Genomic DNA, 22,805 nt, shown 5'->3' on the forward strand with positions numbered 1-22,805 from the left:
ACGTTTCGGCATCGAAATTCCTCAATTTCCGTGATTTCGAGATCGAGTACAAAAAATGTCCGATTCCGAGGATGAGGAACGCGATGAGCTCGCCGAGCTCCAAAAGTTGTCGCAAAAAGTGCCGCGTGGCATGTTTGTCAGCGGATGGGATGACGAGAACGACCTCATCGAAGTCGAACCAAATCCGCACGAAACACTCGAAAAGGAGCTCTTGTGGGCCGCAACGGAAGACAAAATTGAAATCGTCGAGAAAATTCTGAGCGAAAATCCGCATCTCGTGAACGTTTATGACCGCGATGGATACACGGCGCTCCACAAAGCCTGTTACAACAACAATTACGAGATGGCGCTGCTACTGTTGTGCTATAACGCCGATATCGAAGCAAAAACTGAGATGAAATGGACTCCTTTGCATTCCGCCGCCAAATGGAATAATGCGAAAATGGTTGCGTTGCTGTTGCAACATGGAGCGGATATTAATGCCATTTCCGAGGGAAATCAAACGCCATTGCATGTGGCTACGACAGTGTCAAGTTGTCGTGATACGCTCGTGGAAATGTTTATGCGGGACGATTTGAAGCCGGAGCTGTTGAATAGTAGTGACGAGACAGCGGGACAAATTGCAAAACGAACGGGACCGTCATTTTCCTTCTTTGAAATGGTGCGACCAGGGCTGGATCCGCAAATTGGGGTGTTGGAGTGAATTACAGAAATATCGAAAAAAAAATCAAAAAGTAAGATATTTTGGAAAAAGAGCCCTTAGAATTGAATTTTTTGGCTTTTCTGCCTTTAAAAAGTACAAAAACTTGATGTTTTATGGTGAGAAAATAATTTCCCGCGAGAAAAACATAAATTTGAGGTTATGAGGGGAGGGGGTGAAATTCGATTTTTGATTAAAAATCATATTTTTTAACATATTATGGGAAATTTTGTACATTAATCGGTTAAAAATTGAATTTTGCATAGATTTTTTTAAAAAAATTTCAGAAAAACGTTTGAAATTGTGATATTTTTGTCAAAAAACGAAATTTACCCCCTCCTCTCATAACCTCAATTTGAGTTTTTTCTTACAACGAGTATTTTTCGAGATAAAGTTACATTTTTTGACTTCAAAAAAGGAAGAAACTAGCAATTTTATCACAACAAAATACTTTGGTGGAACTTAAAACTTAAATTGAGGTTATGAAAGGAGGGGGCAAATTTAGTTTTTTGACAAAAATTAAAAATATATCAAACTTTTTGTAGATAGTTTAGATTATAAATCTATAAATATTTGATTTTGCGTCTCTTTGTACGTAAATATATTAAAAATATGAACTTTTGAACAAAAAACAATTTTCACCCCCTCCCCTCATAACCTCAAATTACGTTTTTACTCGTAATTTCCATTTTTCTCGAGATAAAATTGTTAATTTCGAACTTTTTGAAAACAGCAAACTCTAAATTTTAATTCTAAAAGGCACTTTTTCGAAAATCTTACTTTTTAAAAAAAATTTCAAAGCATTTTTTCAGACTTTTCGCTTCAAAAAAGAAATTTTTCCATTAATCTAACTTTAAATTCTCATCAAGTACTTAGTTAATAAAGAATTTTTTATATTTATTGAAATTCTTCACTTGTTTCTGTTCAAAAAAGTTCGCGCATAAATCGCCATCACATTTGCCATTTCCTCTTTGTCCTCGATCCAATATTGCTTCAACGCCGTATCTGACGTAAAAGTCTCCGGATGATGTTTCTTAAAATGTTTCCGGAAATGCAGCTTTGTCTTGAATTGCTTATCGCATCCCGTGCCAGGACACCGATAATGTGCTGCCGTATGATTCACAGCCATGTGTTTCTTAATATCGTTCGTGCTCTTATACGACCTTTCGCACATGGGGCATTTGGCGATTTTTTCACTGGAATGGCTTCGTTCGTGCACGCGCAACTCCCACGCCGCCAAGAAGGTTTTCGAGCATAATTCGCATTCGTGCAAATTTGCTTCGTTTTTGCGATGAACTCGTATCACATGAACATTCAGTTGATTCTTATTGGAATAACGTCGTTGGCAGATTTGGCATTCGAAGGGACGGTGCTCGTTTTCGTGCGTTTTTTCGTGGTCTGCCAAGTCGCCGGCATTGAGGAACTTGCGAGCGCAGGTGGTGCAATTGTAGACGATGCTGTGGATTTGCATGTGTTCCGAAAGGTGGGCTTGATCGCGCATTCGCTCGCCACAAGTGCTAACGGGACAATAAAGGGCTTTGATGATGTTTGGGTTGTGCGTTCTTTTGTGGACGTTCATGCTGCTTTCTTCCAAGAACTAAAAAAAAAATTTAAAATTATATTATGATTTTGTTTTTAATTTCTAAAATAATTAAAAAAATATATTGCTTTGAAAAGTTTTTCAGTTTTTCACGTAGTTTTTGACATAGTTTTTAAAAAAAAATTTAGTTTTCAAATCAAAACTGTGTCAAAAAAGAAAAAATTTTTTTCATTTCAATTTTTTGGCAGTTTTGAGTTATAAAATGATTAAAAATGATAAATTAGAGCCCACTGACAAATTTTTATCCATTTGGAAAGATTTTGTCAAAAATTGCTTTGACACAGTTTTTGACATAGTTTTTGACATAATCAAAACAGAAAAAATTTTTTTTTTAGATTCTCAGTTTTGAGTTATAAAATGATTAAAAATGATAAATTTTCCATTTGGAGCAAGATTTGTCAAAAATTGCTTTGACACAGTTTTTGACACAGTTTTTTTGCTCTTGATTTAGTTTTCAAATCAAAACTGTGTCAAAGAAAAAAAATTTTTTCAGATTCAATTTTTTGGCAGTTTTGAGTTATAAAATGATTAAAAATGATAAATTAGAGCCCTTTGACAAATTTTTATCCATTAGGAGCAAGATTTGAAAAAAATTGCTTTGACACAGTTTTTGACATAGTTTTTCTCTTGATTTAGTTTTCAAATCAAAACTGTTTCAAATAAAAAATTTTTTTTCAGTTTCAATTTTTTGGCAGTTTTGAGTTATAAAATGATTAAAAATGATAAATTAGAGCCCACTGACAAATTTTTATCCATTTGGAGCAAGATTTGTCAAAAATTGCTTTGACACAGTTTTTGACATAGTTTTTGACACAGTTTTGCTCAAAGATTTTTAGAAAAAAAATTTTTTTTCAAATCAAAACTGTGTCAAAGAAAAAATTTTTTTTTTAGTTTCAATTTTTTGGCAGTTTTGAGTTATAAAATGATTAAAAATGATAAATTAGAGCCCACTGACAAATTTTTATCCATTTGGAGCAAGATTTGTCAAAAATTGCTTTGACACAGTTTTTGACATAGTTTTTGACACAGTTTTGCTCTTGATTTAGTTTTCAAATCAAAACTGTGTCAAAGAAAAAATTTTTTTTCAGTTTCAATTTTTTGGTAGTTTTGAGTTATAAAATGATTAAAAATGATAAATTAGAGCCCTCTGACAAATTTTTATCCATTCGGAGGAAGATTTGACAAAAATTGCTTTGACACAGTTTTTGACATAGTTTTTGACACAGTTTTGTTCTTGATTTAGTTTTCAAATCAAAACTGTGTCAAAGAAAAAATTTTTTTTTTCAGTTTCAATTTTTTGGCAGTTTTGAGTTATAAAATCATTAAAAATGATAAATTAGAGCCCACTGACAAATTTTTATCCATTTGGAGCAAGATTTGTCAAAAATTGCTTTGACACAGTTTTTGACATAGTTTTTGACACAGTTTTGCTCTTGATTTAGTTTTCAAATCAAAACTGTGTCAAAGAAAAAAAATTTTTTCAGATTCAATTTTTTGGCAGTTTTGAGTTATAAAATGATTAAAAATGATAAATTAGAGCCCTTTGACAAATTTTTATCCATTAGGAGCAAGATTTGAAAAAAATTGCTTTGACACAGTTTTTGACATAGTTTTGTTCTTGATTTAGTTTTCAAATCAAAACTGTGTCAAAGAAAAAATTTTTTTTTTTGTTTCAATTTTTTGGCAGTTTTGAGTTATAAAATGATTAAAAATGATAAATTAGAGCCCACTGACAAATTTTTATCCATTTGGAGCAAGATTTGTCAAAAATTGCTTTGACACAGTTTTTGACATAGTTTTTGACACAGTTTTGCTCTTGATTTAGTTTTCAAATCAAAACTGTGTCAAAGAAAAAATTTTTTTTCAGTTTCAATTTTTTGGCAGTTTTGAGTTATAAAATGATTAAAAATGATAAATTAGAGCCCACTGACAAATTTTTATCCATTTGGAGCAAGATTTGTCAAAAATTGCTTTGACACAGTTTTTGACACAGTTTTTTTTGTTCTTGATTTAGTTTTCAAATCAAAACTGTGTCAAAGAAAAAATTTTTTTTTTAGTTTCAATTTTTTGGCAGTTTTGAGTTATAAAATGATTAAAAATGATAAATTAGAGCCCACTGACAAATTTTTATCCATTTGGAGCAAGATTTGTCAAAAATTGCTTTGACACAGTTTTTGACATAGTTTTTGACACAGTTTTGCTCTTGATTTAGTTTTCAAATCAAAACTGTGTCAAAGAAAAAAAATTTTTTCAGATTCAATTTTTTGGCAGTTTTGAGTTATAAAATGATTAAAAATGATAAATTAGAGCCCTTTGACAAATTTTTATCCATTAGGAGCAAGATTTGAAAAAAATTGCTTTGACACAGTTTTTGACATAGTTTTTGACATAGTTTTGTTCTTGATTTAGTTTTCAAATCAAAACTGTGTCAAAGAAAAAATTTTTTTTTTAGTTTCAATTTTTTGGCAGTTTTGAGTTATAAAATGATTAAAAATGATAAATTAGAGCCCACTGACAAATTTTTATCCATTTGGAGCAAGATTTGTCAAAAATTGCTTTGACACAGTTTTTGACATAGTTTTTGACACAGTTTTGCTCTTGATTTAGTTTTCAAATCAAAACTGTGTCAAAGAAAAAAAATTTTTTCAGATTCAATTTTTTGGCAGTTTTGAGTTATAAAATGATTAAAAATGATAAATTAGAGCCCTTTGACAAATTTTTATCCATTAGGAGCAAGATTTGTCAAAAATTGCTTTGACACAGTTTTTGACATAGTTTTTGACATAGTTTTGTTCTTGATTTAGTTTTCAAATCAAAACTGTGTCAAAAAACTGTGTCAAAGAAACATTTTTTTTTTAGTTTTTTTTTTTCAGTTTCAATTTTTTGGCAGTTTTGAGTTATAAAATGATTAAAAATGATAAATTAGAGCCCACTGACAAATTTTTATCCATTTGGAGCAAGATTTGTCAAAAATTGCTTTGACACAGTTTTTGACATAGTTTTTGACATAGTTTTGTTCTTGATTTAGTTTTCAAATCAAAACTGTGTCAAAGAAAAAATTTTTTTTTTAGTTTCAATTTTTTGGCAGTTTTGAGTTATAAAATGATTAAAAATGATAAATTAGAGCCCACTGACAAATTTTTATCCATTTGGAGCAAGATTTGTCAAAAATTGCTTTGACACAGTTTTTGACATAGTTTTTGACACAGTTTTGCTCTTGATTTAGTTTTCAAATCAAAACTGTGTCAAAGAAAAAAAATTTTTTCAGATTCAATTTTTTGGCAGTTTTGAGTTATAAAATGATTAAAAATGATAAATTAGAGCCCTTTGACAAATTTTTATCCATTAGGAGCAAGATTTGAAAAAAATTGCTTTGACACAGTTTTTGACATAGTTTTGTTCTTGATTTAGTTTTCAAATCAAAACTGTGTCAAAGAAAAAAATTTTTCAGATTCAATTTTTTGGCAGTTTTGAGTTATAAAATGATTAAAAATGATAAATTAGAGCCCACTGACAAATTTTTATCCATTTGGAGCAAGATTTGTCAAAAATTGCTTTGACACAGTTTTTGACATAGTTTTTGACACAGTTTTGCTCTTGATTTAGTTTTCAAATCAAAACTGTGTCAAAGAAAAAAAATTTTTTCAGTTTCAATTTTTTGGCAGTTTTGAGTTATAAAATGATTAAAAATGATAAATTAGAGCCCTTTGACAAATTTTTATCCATTAGGAGCAAGATTTGAAAAAAATTGCTTTGACACAGTTTTTGACATAGTTTTTGACACAGTTTTGTTCTTGATTTAGTTTTCAAATCAAAACTGTGTCAAAGAAAAAATTTTTTTTCAGTTTCAATTTTTTTGAAGTTTTGAGTTATAAAATGATTAAAAATGATAAATTAGAGCCCACTGACAAATTTTTATCCATTTGGAGCAAGATTTGTCAAAAATTGCTTTGACACAGTTTTTGACATAGTTTTTGACACAGTTTTGCTCTTGATTTAGTTTTCAAATCAAAACTGTGTCAAAGAAAAAAAATTTTTTCAGATTCAATTTTTTGGCAGTTTTGAGTTATAAAATGATTAAAAATGATAAATTAGAGCCCACTGACAAATTTTTATCCATTTGGAGCAAGATTTGTCAAAAATTGCTTTGACACAGTTTTTGACATAGTTTTTGACACAGTTTTGCTCTTGATTTAGTTTTCAAATCAAAACTGTGTCAAAGAAAAAAATTTTTTTCAGATTCAATTTTTTGGCAGTTTTGAGTTATAAAATGATTAAAAATGATAAATTAGAGCCCTTTGACAAATTTTTATCCATTAGGAGCAAGATTTGAAAAAAATTGCTTTGACACAGTTTTTGACATAGTTTTTGACATAGTTTTGTTCTTGATTTAGTTTTCAAATCAAAACTGTGTCAAAGAAAAAATTTTTTTTTTAGTTTCAATTTTTTGGCAGTTTTGAGTTATAAAATGATTAAAAATGATAAATTAGAGCCCACTGACAAATTTTTATCCATTTGGAGCAAGATTTGTCAAAAATTGCTTTGACACAGTTTTTGACATAGTTTTTGACACAGTTTTGCTCTTGATTTAGTTTTCAAATCAAAACTGTGTCAAAGAAAAAAAATTTTTTTCAGATTCAATTTTTTGGCAGTTTTGAGTTATAAAATGATTAAAAATGATAAATTAGAGCCCTTTGACAAATTTTTATCCATTAGGAGCAAGATTTGAAAAAAATTGCTTTGACACAGTTTTTGACATAGTTTTGTTCTTGATTTAGTTTTCAAATCAAAACTGTGTCAAAGAAAAAATTTTTTTTTTAGTTTCAATTTTTTGGCAGTTTTGAGTTATAAAATGATTAAAAATGATAAATTAGAGCCCACTGACAAATTTTTATCCATTTGGAGCAAGATTTGTCAAAAATTGCTTTGACACAGTTTTTGACATAGTTTTTGACACAGTTTTGCTCTTGATTTAGTTTTCAAATCAAAACTGTGTCAAAGAAAAAAAATTTTTTCAGATTCAATTTTTTGGCAGTTTTGAGTTATAAAATGATTAAAAATGATAAATTAGAGCCCTTTGACAAATTTTTATCCATTAGGAGCAAGATTTGAAAAAAATTGCTTTGACACAGTTTTTGACATAGTTTTTGACATAGTTTTGTTCTTGATTTAGTTTTCAAATCAAAACTGTGTCAAAGAAAAAATTTTTTTTTTAGTTTCAATTTTTTGGCAGTTTTGAGTTATAAAATGATTAAAAATGATAAATTAGAGCCCACTGACAAATTTTTATCCATTTGGAGCAAGATTTGTCAAAAATTGCTTTGACACAGTTTTTGACATAGTTTTTGACACAGTTTTGCTCTTGATTTAGTTTTCAAATCAAAACTGTGTCAAAGAAAAAAAATTTTTTCAGATTCAATTTTTTGGCAGTTTTGAGTTATAAAATGATTAAAAATGATAAATTAGAGCCCTTTGACAAATTTTTATCCATTAGGAGCAAGATTTGAAAAAAATTGCTTTGACACAGTTTTTGACATAGTTTTTGACATAGTTTTGTTCTTGATTTAGTTTTCAAATCAAAACTGTGTCAAAGAAAAAATTTTTTTTTTAGTTTCAATTTTTTGGCAGTTTTGAGTTATAAAATGATTAAAAATGATAAATTAGAGCCCACTGACAAATTTTTATCCATTTGGAGCAAGATTTGTCAAAAATTGCTTTGACACAGTTTTTGACACAGTTTTGCTCTTGACACAGTTTTTGACATAGTTTTTGACACAGTTTTGCTCTTGATTTAGTTTTCAAATCAAAACTGCGTCAAAGAAAAAATTTTTTTTCAGATTCAATTTTTTGGCAGTTTTGAGTTATAAAATGATTAAAAATGATAAATTAGAGCCCTTTGACAAATTTTTATCCATTAGGAGCAAGATTTGAAAAAAATTGCTTTGACACAGTTTTTGACATAGTTTTTGACATAGTTTTGTTCTTGATTTAGTTTTCAAATCAAAACTGTGTCAAAGAAAAAATTTTTTTTTTAGTTTCAATTTTTTGGCAGTTTTGAGTTATAAAATGATTAAAAATGATAAATTAGAGCCCACTGACAAATTTTTATCCATTTGGAGCAAGATTTGTCAAAAATTGCTTTGACACAGTTTTTGACATAGTTTTTGACACAGTTTTGCTCTTGATTTAGTTTTCAAATCAAAACTGTGTCAAAGAAAAAAAATTTTTTCAGATTCAATTTTTTGGCAGTTTTGAGTTATAAAATTTGATGACAAAAATAAAGATTTGAAAAAAATTTCAAGTTTTTTTTTGGCAGTTTTGAGTTATAAAATGGTTAAAAATGATAAATTAGAGCCCACTGACAAATTTTTATCCATTTGGAGCAAGATTTGTCAAAAATTGCTTTGACACAGTTTTTGACATAGTTTTTGACACAGTTTTGCTCTTGATTTAGTTTTCAAATCAAAACTGTGTCAAAGAAAAAATTTTTTTTTCAGTTTCAATTTTTTGGCAGTTTTGAGTTATAAAATGATTAAAAATGATAAATTAGAGCCCTTTGACAAATTTTTATCCATTAGGAGCAAGATTTGAAAAAAATTGCTTTGACACAGTTTTTGACATAGTTTTTGACACAGTTTTGCTCTTGATTTAGTTTTCAAATCAAAACTGTGTCAAAGAAAAAATTTTTTTTTTAGTTTCAATTTTTTGGCAGTTTTGAGTTATAAAATGATTAAAAATGATAAATTAGAGCCCACTGACAAATTTTTATCCATTTGGAGCAAGATTTGTCAAAAATTGCTTTGACACAGTTTTTGACATAGTTTTTGACACAGTTTTGCTCTTGATTTAGTTTTCAAATCAAAACTGTGTCAAAGAAAAAAAATTTTTTCAGATTCAATTTTTTGGCAGTTTTGAGTTATAAAATGATTAAAAATGATAAATTAGAGCCCTTTGACAAATTTTTATCCATTAGGAGCAAGATTTGAAAAAAATTGCTTTGACACAGTTTTTGACATAGTTTTTGACATAGTTTTGTTCTTGATTTAGTTTTCAAATCAAAACTGTGTCAAAGAAAAAATTTTTTTTTTAGTTTCAATTTTTTGGCAGTTTTGAGTTATAAAATGATTAAAAATGATAAATTAGAGCCCACTGACAAATTTTTATCCATTTGGAGCAAGATTTGTCAAAAATTGCTTTGACACAGTTTTTGACATAGTTTTTGACACAGTTTTGCTCTTGATTTAGTTTTCAAATCAAAACTGTGTCAAAGAAAAAAAATTTTTTCAGATTCAATTTTTTGGCAGTTTTGAGTTATAAAATGATTAAAAATGATAAATTAGAGCCCTTTGACAAATTTTTATCCATTAGGAGCAAGATTTGAAAAAAATTGCTTTGACACAGTTTTTGACATAGTTTTGTTCTTGATTTAGTTTTCAAATCAAAACTGTGTCAAAGAAAAAATTTTTTTTTTAGTTTCAATTTTTTGGCAGTTTTGAGTTATAAAATGATTAAAAATGATAAATTAGAGCCCACTGACAAATTTTTATCCATTTGGAGCAAGATTTGTCAAAAATTGCTTTGACACAGTTTTTGACATAGTTTTTGACACAGTTTTGCTCTTGATTTAGTTTTCAAATCAAAACTGTGTCAAAGAAAAAATTTTTTTTTTAGTTTCAATTTTTTGGCAGTTTTGAGTTATAAAATGATTAAAAATGATAAATTAGAGCCCACTGACAAATTTTTATCCATTTGGGGCAAGATTTGTCAAAAATTGCTTTGACACAGTTTTTGACATAGTTTTTGACACAGTTTTGCTCTTGATTTAGTTTTCAAATCAAAACTGTGTCAAAGAAAAAAAATTTTTTCAGATTCAATTTTTTGGCAGTTTTGAGTTATAAAATGATTAAAAATGATAAATTAGAGCCCTTTGACAAATTTTTATCCATTAGGAGCAAGATTTGAAAAAAATTGCTTTGACACAGTTTTTGACATAGTTTTTGACATAGTTTTGTTCTTGATTTAGTTTTCAAATCAAAACTGTGTCAAAGAAAAAATTTTTTTTTTAGTTTCAATTTTTTGGCAGTTTTGAGTTATAAAATGATTAAAAATGATAAATTAGAGCCCACTGACAAATTTTTATCCATTTGGAGCAAGATTTGTCAAAAATTGCTTTGACACAGTTTTTGACATAGTTTTTGACACAGTTTTGCTCTTGATTTAGTTTTCAAATCAAAACTGTGTCAAAGAAAAAATTTTTTTTTTCAGTTTCAATTTTTTGGCAGTTTTGAGTTATAAAATGATTAAAAATGATAAATTAGAGCCCACTGACAAATTTTTATCCATTTGGAGCAAGATTTGTCAAAAATTGCTTTGACACAGTTTTTGACATAGTTTTTGACATAGTTTTGTTCTTGATTTAGTTTTCAAATCAAAACTGTGTCAAAGAAAAAATTTTTTTTTTAGTTTCAATTTTTTGGCAGTTTTGAGTTATAAAATGATTAAAAATGATAAATTAGAGCCCACTGACAAATTTTTATCCATTTGGAGCAAGATTTGTCAAAAATTGCTTTGACACAGTTTTTGACATAGTTTTTGACACAGTTTTGCTCTTGATTTAGTTTTCAAATCAAAACTGTGTCAAAGAAAAAATTTTTTTTTTAGTTTCAATTTTTTGGCAGTTTTGAGTTATAAAATGATTAAAAATGATAAATTAGAGCCCACTGACAAATTTTTATCCATTTGGAGCAAGATTTGTCAAAAATTGCTTTGAGTTTTTGACATGATTAAAAATGATAAATTAGAGCCCACTGAAATTTTTATCCATTTTTGACAAAGTTTTTGACATAGTTTTTGACATAGTTTTGCTCTTGATTTAGTTTTCAAATCAAAACTGTGTCAAAGAAAAAATTTTTTTTTTAGTTTCAATTTTTTGGCAGTTTTGAGTTATAAAATGATTAAAAATGATAAATTAGAGCCCACTGACAAATTTTTATCCATTTGGAGCAAGATTTGTCAAAAATTGCTTTGACACAGTTTTTGACATAGTTTTTGACACAGTTTTGCTCTTGATTTAGTTTTCAAATCAAAACTGTGTCAAAGAAAAAATTTTTTTTTTAGTTTCAATTTTTTGGCAGTTTTGAGTTATAAAATGATTAAAAATGATAAATTAGAGCCCACTGACAAATTTTTATCCATTTGGAGCAAGATTTGTCAAAAATTGCTTTGACACAGTTTTTGACATAGTTTTTGACACAGTTGTGCTCTTGATTTAGTTTTCAAATCAAAACTGTGTCAAAGAAAAAATTTTTTTTTTAGTTTCAATTTTTTGGCAGTTTTGAGTTATAAAATGATTAAAAATGATAAATTAGAGCCCACTGACAAATTTTTATCCATTTGGAGCAAGATTTGAAAAAAATTGCTTTGACACAGTTTTTGACATAGTTTTTGACATAGTTTTGTTCTTGATTTAGTTTTCAAATCAAAACTGTGTCAAAGAAAAAATTTTTTTTTTAGTTTCAATTTTTTGGCAGTTTTGAGTTATAAAATGATTAAAAATGATAAATTAGAGCCCACTGACAAATTTTTATCCATTTGGAGCAAGATTTGTCAAAAATTGCTTTGACACAGTTTTTGACATAGTTTTTGACATAGTTTTGTTCTTGATTTAGTTTTCAAATCAAAACTGTGTCAAAGAAAAAAATTTTTTTTCAGTTTCAATTTTTTGGCAGTTTTGAGTTATAAAATGATTAAAAATGATAAATTAGAGCCCACTGACAAATTTTTATCCATTTGGAGCAAGATTTGTCAAAAATTGCTTTGACACAGTTTTTGACATAGTTTTTGACACAGTTTTGCTCTTGATTTAGTTTTCAAATCAAAACTGTGTCAAAGAAAAAATTTTTTTCAGTTTCAATTTTTTGGCAGTTTTGAGTTATAAAATGATTAAAAATGATAAATTAGAGCTCTTTGACAAATTTTTATCCATTAGGAGCAAGATTTGAAAAAAATTGCTTTGACACAGTTTTTGATTTAGTTTTGCTCTTGATTTAGTTTTTAAAACAAAACTATGTCAAAGAAATATTTTTTTTTTAGTTTCAATTTTCAATAAAATTTCAATAAAATTTACGAAAATTCTTAAAAATTTCTTTAAAAAAAACTCACCTTTTTGCCACAAATATCACACATGCAAGTAAAAAGCTGCCCATCATCGTCTCCATCATGCGATTTCCTCACGTGATCCGCCAACAAATTCCTCGTCGCAAACCCCTCCCCACATTTACTGCAAATAAAATCATTGGAAACGACTTTGTGCACTTGCATATGTCTCTTCAGCTGATTCGGCGACACATAGGACTTGCTGCAGATCTCACACATGTGCTTTTTATTGTGATGTGCCGTGTGGGATTGCAACTTGACCTTATTATCGAACTTTTTATGACAAATATTACATTCGACATCCTCGAAAATGTGCCTTCGCTTCATATGAGTCACCAAAAGCTCGCGATATTCATATGTCGCGCCACACAAATCGCAACTCCGATGACCTTTTTGGCCTTTTTTGTTGTATTTTTTGGGAGAAACGTCCTTTGTTGACTTCGATTTTGATGATTTTGTGACGCGAAGTTTCTTTGGCGCGACAGGTTTCGCAAATTTTGGCTTTTCTTCGATTTTGACAGCTTCTGGGAGGAAATCTTCCGGGTCTCGTTCGTCATAAAGTTGATCAAAATCGATTTTTTCGCCTTCTTCTTTGACACAGACTTCGACGAGGACTTGTTCCTGTTCCGGAGAAGGTTTTTGCCGCGACGAACCTGAGATCCCAACAAATTGTATCGACTCCTCAGACGTGTTTGGTTCAATTTTTAACGTTTCCACCTTCTTCCCGAGTGCATTTCTCAAGATATTCTGGTTACTTTTGACTAATGTGAAGTAATTATAGAACTCGAGCGTTTTCTCTTTGCACAACAAACAAACTTTTTTCGGGAAATTCGTCTCTGCGATGTCCAAAATTTGAAAAATTTCCTCAATAGCGGCGCGCATTCTCGCATTAAATCCGTGATCCAAGTCGACGTTGTCCGAATCGCACGGATTTAGACACAAACGACAAACTTGCTCCAAGCTAGACATGTTTTTTCGTCATTTTTCGCAAAATCGCTCCTAAAAAACGAAAAAATAATAAACAATTCGAGATCGAATTTAACGAGCGAGATCGAAATTTACGTAAACATGTCGAAAAAGCGAGAATCGGAATTGACACACGTGGAAAACAGACTGTTTTTAATTTATTTGAAGAGAAATATCGAATTTTTCACGAAATGATCCAAGCAAAAAAACGTCCCGCTGAGAAAAATGCCTCCGAGGGTCAGCCGGTGAAGAAGCAAAAAGCCACAGATGATGGAAAAAAGCAAAAATTTCAAGGAAAGAAGCCTTTTAACAAATTCGGAGCGAAAGGAAAGAAGTTTCAGAAGGATTTCAAGCCAAAAGGTCAACAATTCAAGACAAAAGCCGACGGAAAAACGGATTGGGCCGATGTGAAACTCAAGAAAAAAGACTTGCGAGCACAACGGAAGAAACAAAAAGCCAAGGATGCGTCGTTATACGAACTGAGTGTTCAAGCAAAACAATTATACGAAAAATTAAAATGCAAAACGACCCCAAATAAGCACGAATTATGCACCGAATTGCATTCCCTGCTTAAAAAAGGAGATGCTTATGCAAAACTTGTCCTTTCTCACGACATTGCTCGCGTCGTTCAGTGCCTCTTGAAGTACTCGCAAGGCGAAATCCGCAAAGAAATTTCCGAAATCCTCCTCCCAAACATCGTTCAGATGTCAACGTCGAAATACGCGCATTTTTGCGTGTCCCGCATGTTAAAATACGGCACGAAGGAAATTCGGAGCAAAGTTATCACGGGATTTTTCGGAAATATCATCAAACTAGTTTCACACAAATTTTCCAATGAATTGGTCGACATTGCTTACAACACACATGCCACTCCAACAGAAAAAGCCGAAATCCGGCAGGAATTTTATTCGGACCTGTATCGCAAAAATAAGGCAAAAAACGTTCAAACCTTAGAAGATACGTGGAAAGACTCGCCGGAGCTCAAAACGGCAGTGATGGCATCAACAAAAGCGAATTTGATGAAATGCGCCAACAAGGAACTCGTCGATAATGGGTTGGTGCATGCGGTGTTGCTGGAATTTATGAAAGTTTGTGCGGAAACGGATCAACAGGATGTGGTACAGGCGTATAGTGGATTGTTGGCGCACTTGTCGAGCACGAAGGAAGGAGCTCATGCCGCGATCGAGTGTTATTTGAAGGCACAAACGAAGGATCGGAGGGTGAGAATTGATTTTTATTTGAATTATTTGGAGATTTAATTGATTTTTCAACTTTTTGTGGCGTTTAAAAAAGAAACTAAAATTTGGTCACGTGACCTGAAATTTTTTTCATAAAAATTTTAATGAAATAATTCGATTAGAGAATTAAAAATCAAAAAACTATCTTAAATTTTCATATTTTAATAATTATTTTTAATTGTATGTCCAAATATGTGTCTCTTGATTTTTAAAAATCTCAAAAATATTAAAAGAGGTCACGTGACTTAAATTTTTAAAATTTTTATATGAAAAAAATTATGAAATATGAAATATTGGTCAAAAAATTGATTTATTTTATTTAAAAAAATATATGTTTCAAAATTTTCTCAAAATTCGATATAAACAATTTAGGTCACGTGACTTAACTTTTTTTTTAATGAACATTTTTATGGAAAAATTGGATTTTCAAAAGCTAAATTTGGAAATTCTGTTAAAATTTTTATGTTTTACTGTTTATTTTTAATTTTTTGGCCTAAATTTTTTCTATTAATTTTTAAAAATCATAAAATAATTAATTTTTGGTCACGTGACCTCAATTTTTTTATAGATAAATATTTAAAAATATTCAGATTAGAAAAATTTGATTTAAAAAATTTTCTAAAATTTTCACATTTAAAAAATTTTTTAAAGTTTTTATTCTCAAATTTTTTTATAAAATGCGAAAAATTTTGATTTTGAACACGTAACTTACAAAAAAATTTAAATTTGTCGAAATTTGAAAAAAAAAAAATTGACAAAACAAAATTTTTGAGAAAAAGCAATTGATTTTTTTCGACAAAATTGATGAAAAACCAAAAAAAAACTGAAAAATTAAATAAAATCCTTTAAAATCTTGAAATTTAACAATTTTCTTTCTTTCAGGCAATTCTCAAATCCCTCAAGGAACACGTGGAAAAAATCTGCAAGCACGAATTCGGTCATTTACTCATGATCACCATCATAAATTGCACGGACGACACTGTGATGCTCAGCAAAACCATTTTCAACGTCATCATTTCGCGCCTTGAGTCGATCGCGAGCAACGAATGGGGTCGCAAAGTGCTTGAATGGACAGTTGCTCCCACCGACACTGCCTTCTTCCACCCGCAATTTGTCACGGAGATGAATGCCGGCCTCAAACACAGCAAAAAAGACGCCGACGTTCGTCAAAAGGAAATTTTCGCGATTGTCGAGAAGCCCTTCACCGAAGCAATTGCCAAAAATGCGAGTTTTTGGTTGCGCGGCGGCTCCACGGCCCTTCTCACATGCGCGATAATGCGAAAAGCGAAGGGCGAGCACAGCAAGGGGGCTTACGAAGCACTTGCCGATGTCGTGAGTGATGCAGAATGGCGGGTTAATGAGACAGAAAACGACGAGGAAGCAGAAGAAACGGAAAAAGTCGCGCAAATTCCGAGTATCAAGATAAAAAAGATCAAGAAAAATCCGTTAATTGACGAAAATGAGGAGAAAAAGGAAGAAAAACAAATTGCGGGCATCGAACATCCGGGATTGCATGTGGCGCTGAAGAAATTGATCAAAAGTGACCAAGCCAAAGAGGACGAGGACACGTCAAATCGCTTCGGAACTGCTTTAGTGGCGAAATTAACGAAAGAAACGGTCGAAAAATGGCTTCCACTCAACAGAGCTTGCTTCATTTTGCTGAATTTGTATGAAACGAACGACGAATCGGTGCAATCGCAAATCAAGGAGCTGCTGAACAAAGCCGCCCTAAAGAAACAACAACATTCTGGTGCCAAGATTTTACTGAAGAAGCTTTTTTGAACGTTAAAAAATAAGAAAAATTGAGCACAGATCCACAATAAATGCAAAAAATATTATAAAGTAGCTTCGTTCTACATTTAAATCCGCGCCGCGAGGCATTTTAAGCGGTTCTTAAGATAATATGCAGACCACTATCCGTATCCACGGTATCACTCATCTCATTCACTTTTAGCGCAAACGCGGCATCCTCGAACGGTTTTTGCATCGTGTTGCGTCCAAACATTCCCAAATCTCCGCCACGTTTCGCCGACGAGCAATCACTGTACTTTTCCGCCAACTCGGCAAACTTTTCCGGATCTCCATTGATTTCCTTCCGATATCCGTCGAGCAATTCCTGCGCTTCCTCCTTCGTTCGCGTAATTGGGCCGTCTTGTCGATGCGATGCAGGACGACGCGATCCCGCATGTTTCACCAACAAATGCGAACACTGGATTTTCTTCTCGGCACTTCCGTCGGCGCTGGCGGAAGCACTTTCCTTCGGGACGTCCCATTGCGACTCCTTTGTGATTTTGTTCAAGTAGTAGACCATTCCTGCGAAATATGCGGGAAAAAAGGCGTGTGTAGGGTAATTTTGACATAAAACGCGACGAAAAGTGGGATTTTTACTCACCAGTCGAGCGAGAAACTCGCTTTTCCCAGCCTTCGGGTATTTCGTCTCCAGCATCGGACATTTTTGGGCTTTTTCAAAGGGATTTTCACTCCTGAATTTTCTTGGAGTTTGTTTACCAATCGATTTTTTGACAGAACTGTCAATTTTGGCAGTGACGGGAAAGAAGTTCAACCACAGGGATCGAGGCCCTTTTTTAAAATATTTATGTTTTTCTTGAAATTTTATTTAAATGGATTAAATGTTAACAGAAAAGCACTATTTTATCATTTTCAACCATTCTTTATCTTACAACTGCAAAAAAATTGAATCTGAAAATAAAAAATCCTATTTTTATTTGAATAAAAATTGATCAATATGAAAATGAAAAATATTTGAAAACTTTAATAGTAAAATAACGAAATAGATTTTTAAAAAACAAGACCAAAAACATAAGAAACCAATACAATGAAATAAAAAATTCAAGGATTTTGCAAAATTTCAAACGAATTTTATTCCTTTGTGACGAAGGTGTTGGAAGGAAAACTCCATCCCATAAACGTGTCGGAGATGTCTATTCAGGTGCCATCGAAGACACAAGTCAGCGTTACTTGGTTCTTCATAGTTACAATAAAATCGATTCTCTTTTAATAATATCGGTAGCACTTAAAATTGATGATTAAAACACTTGAGTTTCGTCTTAAAAAATATGTATTTTAAATTTTTTAAATTATTCATTTATGAGATTTAACAGTAGCACTTCTAAGGTCTTTGTTGCTCGATTTCATCTTTGGGACTTCAGAATGGTGAGGGGCTGTTGAATGAATAAGTTAAGCGATGCAAGTTCAACTATTGACGGAGAAAAAGATAATATTCTCCATGGAAAAAGTTCTCGTGACGTCATCTAGTTGATTCCAATAAGCCACGAAAATATGATGTTCCTAAACTTTTCTTAGTTGCTCATTCCCGCAATACCGGCAGATACTTTTTTAAGATTGTTTTCATTTACATTTATATGACGTAATGAAGTAATGAACATGGATGATGATTAACAGAATTTAGATTGACGAATCTCGAAATAGTATATAGGATTTGAAAAAAATGATTTTGTGTTTACAAGAAATTTATTATGATGAATAGCTGAACAATTTATGAACTCATTGGTTTGCAAGGTCTAAAGAGGAAGAAGGAATGTGGTAAGTGGGTTTTATGGATTTCAAAATAGTGTACCGAGACAGGGACTCCGGGTACGGAAGCCAAGAACCTAACACATGAAATTATGGAAAAAAAATTGAAGGCAAGATCTAGTTTTTTTTTTGTCAAAATGACGTCAAAGCTATTATGTCGAATCTTGCTCCAAATGGATAAATTTTTATCAAAAAGGTTCTATTTTATAATTTTCAACCATTTTGTACCTTAAAATCTCAAAAAATTAAAACTGAAAAAAAAGCAAAAGAAATTTGTAAAATGGGCCCTTTTATGAAAAACCACCCAACTCCCGCCCCTGCTTGTACTTAACCTGCAAAATTCACTTCCTTCAGTGAAAAATCCGCAAAAATGATAAATCGAAGAATTGTTCCACTTCGGAGCTTATTGAAAACATTTCATCGGACTTACCACAATGAGGGCAACATCCTGAAATTAGCTGACCGTGGCTTTTTTCAAGACATTTTTCCAGCGGAATATGTGTGAGTGCTATATAATTTTCAATTTTTTTCATGAATTGACTCAAAATATTTCTTTTTTCACAGAAACAAGGCAAAAAAGCTCTTGACAAGTGGTCCTCAGCACATTTACGCCGGATTTGATCCCACAGCTGACAGTCTTCACATTGGAAATTTGCTCGTGCTTGTCGGGCTCCTTCATTGTCAACGTTCCGGGCATATTCCAATTGCTTTGGTACGTTTCCTAAATAAAAAATTTCTTAAGATTTTTAATAATTTCATGATTTTTTGTAGTTAGGAGGTGCCACAGGTCAAGTCGGGGATCCTTCGGGACGAAAAACGGAGAGAAATGTCCTTGAACAAGACAGACTTCATCATAATCTCGCCTGCATCCGTCAACAAGTCTCCCGAATTTTCGAAAATCACAACGAAATCTTCTGGCAGGGACAGGAAAAAGAAGAATTGAAGCCCGTGATAATCGTCAATAACGCCGATTGGTACAAAAAGATCAATTCCATCGAATTTGTCACCCGAATCGGTCGATATTTCCGCATGGGCGAAATGTTATCCCGAAGTTCCGTGCAATCTCGCCTCAACAGCGACTCGGGCATGAGTTTTACGGAATTTACGTACCAAATTTGCCAGGCTTACGATTGGTTGCATCTTTACGAGACCTACAAATGTCGCTTTCAGCTCGGTGGCAGCGATCAAATGGGCAATATCAACTCGGGCCACGACTTGATCAGCAAAAAGGAGAAAAAACAGGCATTTGGCATCACGTTGCCGCTCATCACGAACGAGTCTGGCGATAAATTTGGGAAAAGTGCGGGCGAAGCGGTGTGGTTGGATGAAAATAAGACGTCTGCGTACTCGTTATATCAGTTTTTCGTGCGACAACCAGATTCGGAAGTGGAAAAATTGTTGAAACTTTTTACGTTTTTGCCCATGAATGAAGTTGAGGAGATGTTGAAACGTCATAAACGCACGCCAGAACTCAGGGAACCACAAAATAAAATTGCTGATGATGTCACGTTGTTGATTCATGGCAGAGAGGGACTCAAAAAGGCCAAAGAAGTGTCAAGTGCCTTGTTTAAAGGTGATGCCACGATATTAGGGACGCTGCCGACGAATGAAATTAAGGATATTTTTAAAGGAGCTCCGGTGGTTGATATTTTGCTTGAGCCTGGAATGACTGTTTTTGACTTGGTGACGCGAGTCAAATGTTTTCCTACTGACAGTAAGTTGAATTTTTAATTAATTTTTTGTCCCTCGTCTCGTAAAAGAATTATTTTTTTAAAAAAACTTGATTTTTTCAATCTAAATATTTTTTTAAATTTTTCAATAATTTTTTAAATAAAGCAGAGCTCATAAAAGTTTAATTTTCACAATTTTTAAATTTTATTTTGTCTTTAAAAATTGTAAAAAAAATTAAAAAATCTAATTTTTCTTGGAAAACCAAAATTTTTTTTTTAAATTTTGATTTTTTTTAAATATTTTTCAATATTTTTTTTAAATAAAGTTGAGTCCTACTTTAATTTAATTTTCAAAAATTTTAAAAATTTATTTTTTCTTTTAAAAATTGTGAAAAAATTAAAAAATATTTTTTTTGTTTAAAAACGGGTAAAAATAATTTTTTTTTCAATTTTTAATAAATAAAATTTAATTTAATTAATTAATTAAATAATTCATTAATTAAACTAAATTTGATTAGATTTTTAAAAAATTAATTGAATATTTTTTTAATTAAATTTAAATTATTTAATGTAAAAATTTATAACTTTTTGCGCTCAACTTTAAAAATTTTAGTTTTAAAAATTAAATTTAATTAATTAATTAAAAAAATAAAATTATTAATTAAATAAAATAAATTATTTAATAAAAATATTAAATAATTTATTATTTAATTAAATTAATTTTTTTTTCAAACTCTGCAGGGGACAAAAAAATTTTTTTTTAAATAATTTTTTTAAAATATTTTTTAAAATTTTTTTAGGAGACGCATCTCGCATCATAAGCGCCGGCGGATTCTACATCAACCAGAAAAAAGTCACAAATATATCGGAAGTCATCTGTCCTGGCATTCACATCATGCGGAATGGCCTTTCGCTGTTGCGAGTTGGCAAACGAAATTATTACATAGTAAAATTTTTGACGTAGGTTAGGAATAAAAAAAATTAGCTTGATTTAACGGGATTTTCTGTATTCTAAATGAAATCTTTCGGCATTTTCTTCAAATTTTTTACACTTAAGTTCTTCCAGTGAATCGGAAATTTCAGTATTTATGCGCCAGTTTCGGCAGCCTTGACGAGAGCTTCGGCAACTTCGACGGCAATCGCGGCTTCGGCACGTTTCTTGTCGTCGCCAGCTGAAGAGAGTTCTTGTTGGGCCTTTGTTAGACATTCACGGGCAGCGCTTGCGTCGAGGTTTTCCACTGGGTGAGCTTCTTCAGCGAGGACCTAAAATTTTTTTTTTTTTTCGTTAAAAAAGGATTTTTCGAGATTTTTTCGGGCAAAAATTGACTCACTTGCACAGATGAGTCGTCATTGACGGTGACAGTTCCGCTGGAAACGAAGACTTTTTGCACTTTTCCGTCGGCTTCGTAAACGGTGACAACGCCGGGCTTGAGTACGGCCAAGGTTGGAACGTGTTTCGGCAAAATACCGAAAGCTCCGCTGAACGAGGGCACATCGACTTGTCGCACGGCAGCAGCTTCGTAGTAAACTTTATTGGCAGCGGCGAATGTGAATGCCATGTCGTCCGAATAGGCGCGTTTTGGCATCATGCGCACGGCGCGCGACGACAAAAGACGGGCTCCTCTGAATGCCATTGACATCTTGCAACCTGCACAAATGGAAATCGGGAAAAATTTAGAGGCAATGCAAAAATTATGTAATCTGTAATGTTTTGTCAGACACGAAAGAATTGTCACAAAAGCAAGGAATTTGCGTGAAAAATGGGAAGACGGCACGACGAGATGAACGAGTGACAAGAAAATTACGCGAAATTCACGCTGAAACTTACAATTTTATGTTTATTCCGGAAAAAGTCCTCAAAAAGATGTGATGGAAAATCCTCGTAAATTCACGTTGGGTTTGACAGTTGATAAAGACAAATTTGCATCTGGGATTTTTGTTAAAAGTCATCGTAAATGAAAATTCATTAAAGCGCATTTTGATTTTATTTTTGAATTTAGGACAGTTTTTTTTTAAATTAAACAAAATTATTAAATTAAATAAAAATTAAAAAAAATTTAAATTAAATAAAAAGTTATTTAAATAAAAAAAAATATTAAAGCCGCTCCAAATGAAAATCAAAAATAAATTTTAAAGTTTCTGACAAAAAAATTTAAAATTAAAATAAATAACAAATACCTAATTTAATTATTTTTTAACCTTTTTTATTTAATGTTTAAGTTCATAAAATTTATTAATTATTTTAAATTATTTTTTTTTAACGAATTAAATTATTTAAATTTGATTTTCATAAAATTTTAATTTATTTAATTTAATAAAAATAATACATTTTTAATTTTAATTTTTAATTTAATTTAATTTAAATTTAATTTTTTTTGGAAAGTTATATTTTTCAAATTTATTTTAATTTAATTAAATTTTAATTTATTTTTAATTTAATTTTTATTTAATTTTTATTTAAATTTTAATTAAAATTTTTATTTCAAAAAAATTTTAAAATTTAATTTTTATTTAAAATTTTATTTAATTTTTAACAATTTTTTATTTAATTTTTGTTTAATTTTATTTAGCTTAATTTTAATTTAATTAAATAAGATAATTTTTTAAATTTTACTATAAAAATTTTTGATAAATTTATTTTTTTCATAAAACAGACAGACCCCAATCCGTCTAAAAGCGCATTTTTTAATTTTAAAATTTTTGATAAGCTGATTAGAAAATTTAGTGCTCAAAAAATTTGCATTACCGTTATCATTTTTTAACAAGAAAAATATTTTAAAAGACAATATTTTGAATTAAAAGTATTATTTAGACATTTTTAAATAATTTTTAATCATTCTAAGAGATTTTTCGTGGTTTTAAACCCTTTCCCGGGACTTTTTAACGAACATGTTTGACATGGAGTTCATTAGCGGGAAATG

At 30.8% G+C, this 22,805-nt stretch overlaps 6 protein-coding genes across 7 annotated transcripts; 3 read left to right on the plus strand and 3 right to left on the minus strand.

The window, feature by feature from the left end:
* Window positions 1-22: 22 nt before the first annotated feature.
* Window positions 23-1,623, plus strand: LOC134836029 (ankyrin repeat domain-containing protein 49). Of its 2 annotated transcripts, none has more exons than XM_063851148.1 (2): window positions 23-734; window positions 1,502-1,623. In XM_063851148.1, exon 1 carries the CDS (start codon window positions 56-58, stop codon window positions 701-703), a length of 648 nt encoding a protein of 215 aa, XP_063707218.1. In that variant the 5' UTR covers window positions 23-55; the 3' UTR covers window positions 704-734; window positions 1,502-1,623. The 2 variants fall into 2 exon arrangements, with proteins under 2 accessions (XP_063707218.1, XP_063707219.1); XM_063851149.1 differs by having other exon boundaries at window positions 1,513-1,619.
* LOC134836022 (zinc finger protein OZF-like) lies at window positions 1,568-13,444 on the minus strand. The gene is made up of 2 exons (XM_063851141.1): window positions 12,462-13,444; window positions 1,568-2,297 (listed from the first exon to the last, which is right to left on the minus strand). Exons 1-2 carry the CDS (start codon window positions 13,422-13,424, stop codon window positions 1,611-1,613), a joined length of 1,650 nt encoding a protein of 549 aa, XP_063707211.1. The 5' UTR covers window positions 13,425-13,444; the 3' UTR covers window positions 1,568-1,610.
* Window positions 13,445-13,551: 107 nt separating this feature from the next.
* On the plus strand, window positions 13,552-16,504 carry LOC134833324 (protein penguin). Its single transcript, XM_063847608.1, has 2 exons — window positions 13,552-14,641; window positions 15,542-16,504. The coding sequence occupies exons 1-2, from the start codon at window positions 13,613-13,615 to the stop codon at window positions 16,439-16,441; spliced, it is 1,929 nt and encodes a 642-aa protein (XP_063703678.1). The 5' UTR covers window positions 13,552-13,612; the 3' UTR covers window positions 16,442-16,504.
* LOC134833325 (putative peptidyl-prolyl cis-trans isomerase dodo) lies at window positions 16,405-17,188 on the minus strand. The gene is made up of 2 exons (XM_063847609.1): window positions 17,052-17,188; window positions 16,405-16,972 (listed from the first exon to the last, which is right to left on the minus strand). Exons 1-2 carry the CDS (start codon window positions 17,110-17,112, stop codon window positions 16,542-16,544), a joined length of 492 nt encoding a protein of 163 aa, XP_063703679.1. The 5' UTR covers window positions 17,113-17,188; the 3' UTR covers window positions 16,405-16,541.
* Window positions 17,189-18,545: 1,357 nt separating this feature from the next.
* On the plus strand, window positions 18,546-20,848 carry LOC134834171 (tyrosine--tRNA ligase, mitochondrial). Its single transcript, XM_063848739.1, has 4 exons — window positions 18,546-18,715; window positions 18,779-18,926; window positions 18,986-19,928; window positions 20,685-20,848. The coding sequence occupies exons 1-4, from the start codon at window positions 18,585-18,587 to the stop codon at window positions 20,846-20,848; spliced, it is 1,386 nt and encodes a 461-aa protein (XP_063704809.1). The 5' UTR covers window positions 18,546-18,584.
* Window positions 20,849-20,870: 22 nt separating this feature from the next.
* On the minus strand, window positions 20,871-21,806 carry LOC134834172 (ATP synthase subunit delta, mitochondrial). Its single transcript, XM_063848740.1, has 3 exons — window positions 21,713-21,806; window positions 21,216-21,532; window positions 20,871-21,147 (listed from the first exon to the last, which is right to left on the minus strand). Exons 2-3 carry the CDS (start codon window positions 21,522-21,524, stop codon window positions 20,971-20,973), a joined length of 486 nt encoding a protein of 161 aa, XP_063704810.1. The 5' UTR covers window positions 21,525-21,532; window positions 21,713-21,806; the 3' UTR covers window positions 20,871-20,970.
* Between the last annotated feature and the right edge of the window lie 999 nt (window positions 21,807-22,805).

The sequence above is a fragment of the Culicoides brevitarsis genome, chromosome 3 (genome assembly GCF_036172545.1).
Source record: "Culicoides brevitarsis isolate CSIRO-B50_1 chromosome 3, AGI_CSIRO_Cbre_v1, whole genome shotgun sequence".
NCBI lineage: Eukaryota > Metazoa > Arthropoda > Insecta > Diptera > Ceratopogonidae > Culicoides > Culicoides brevitarsis.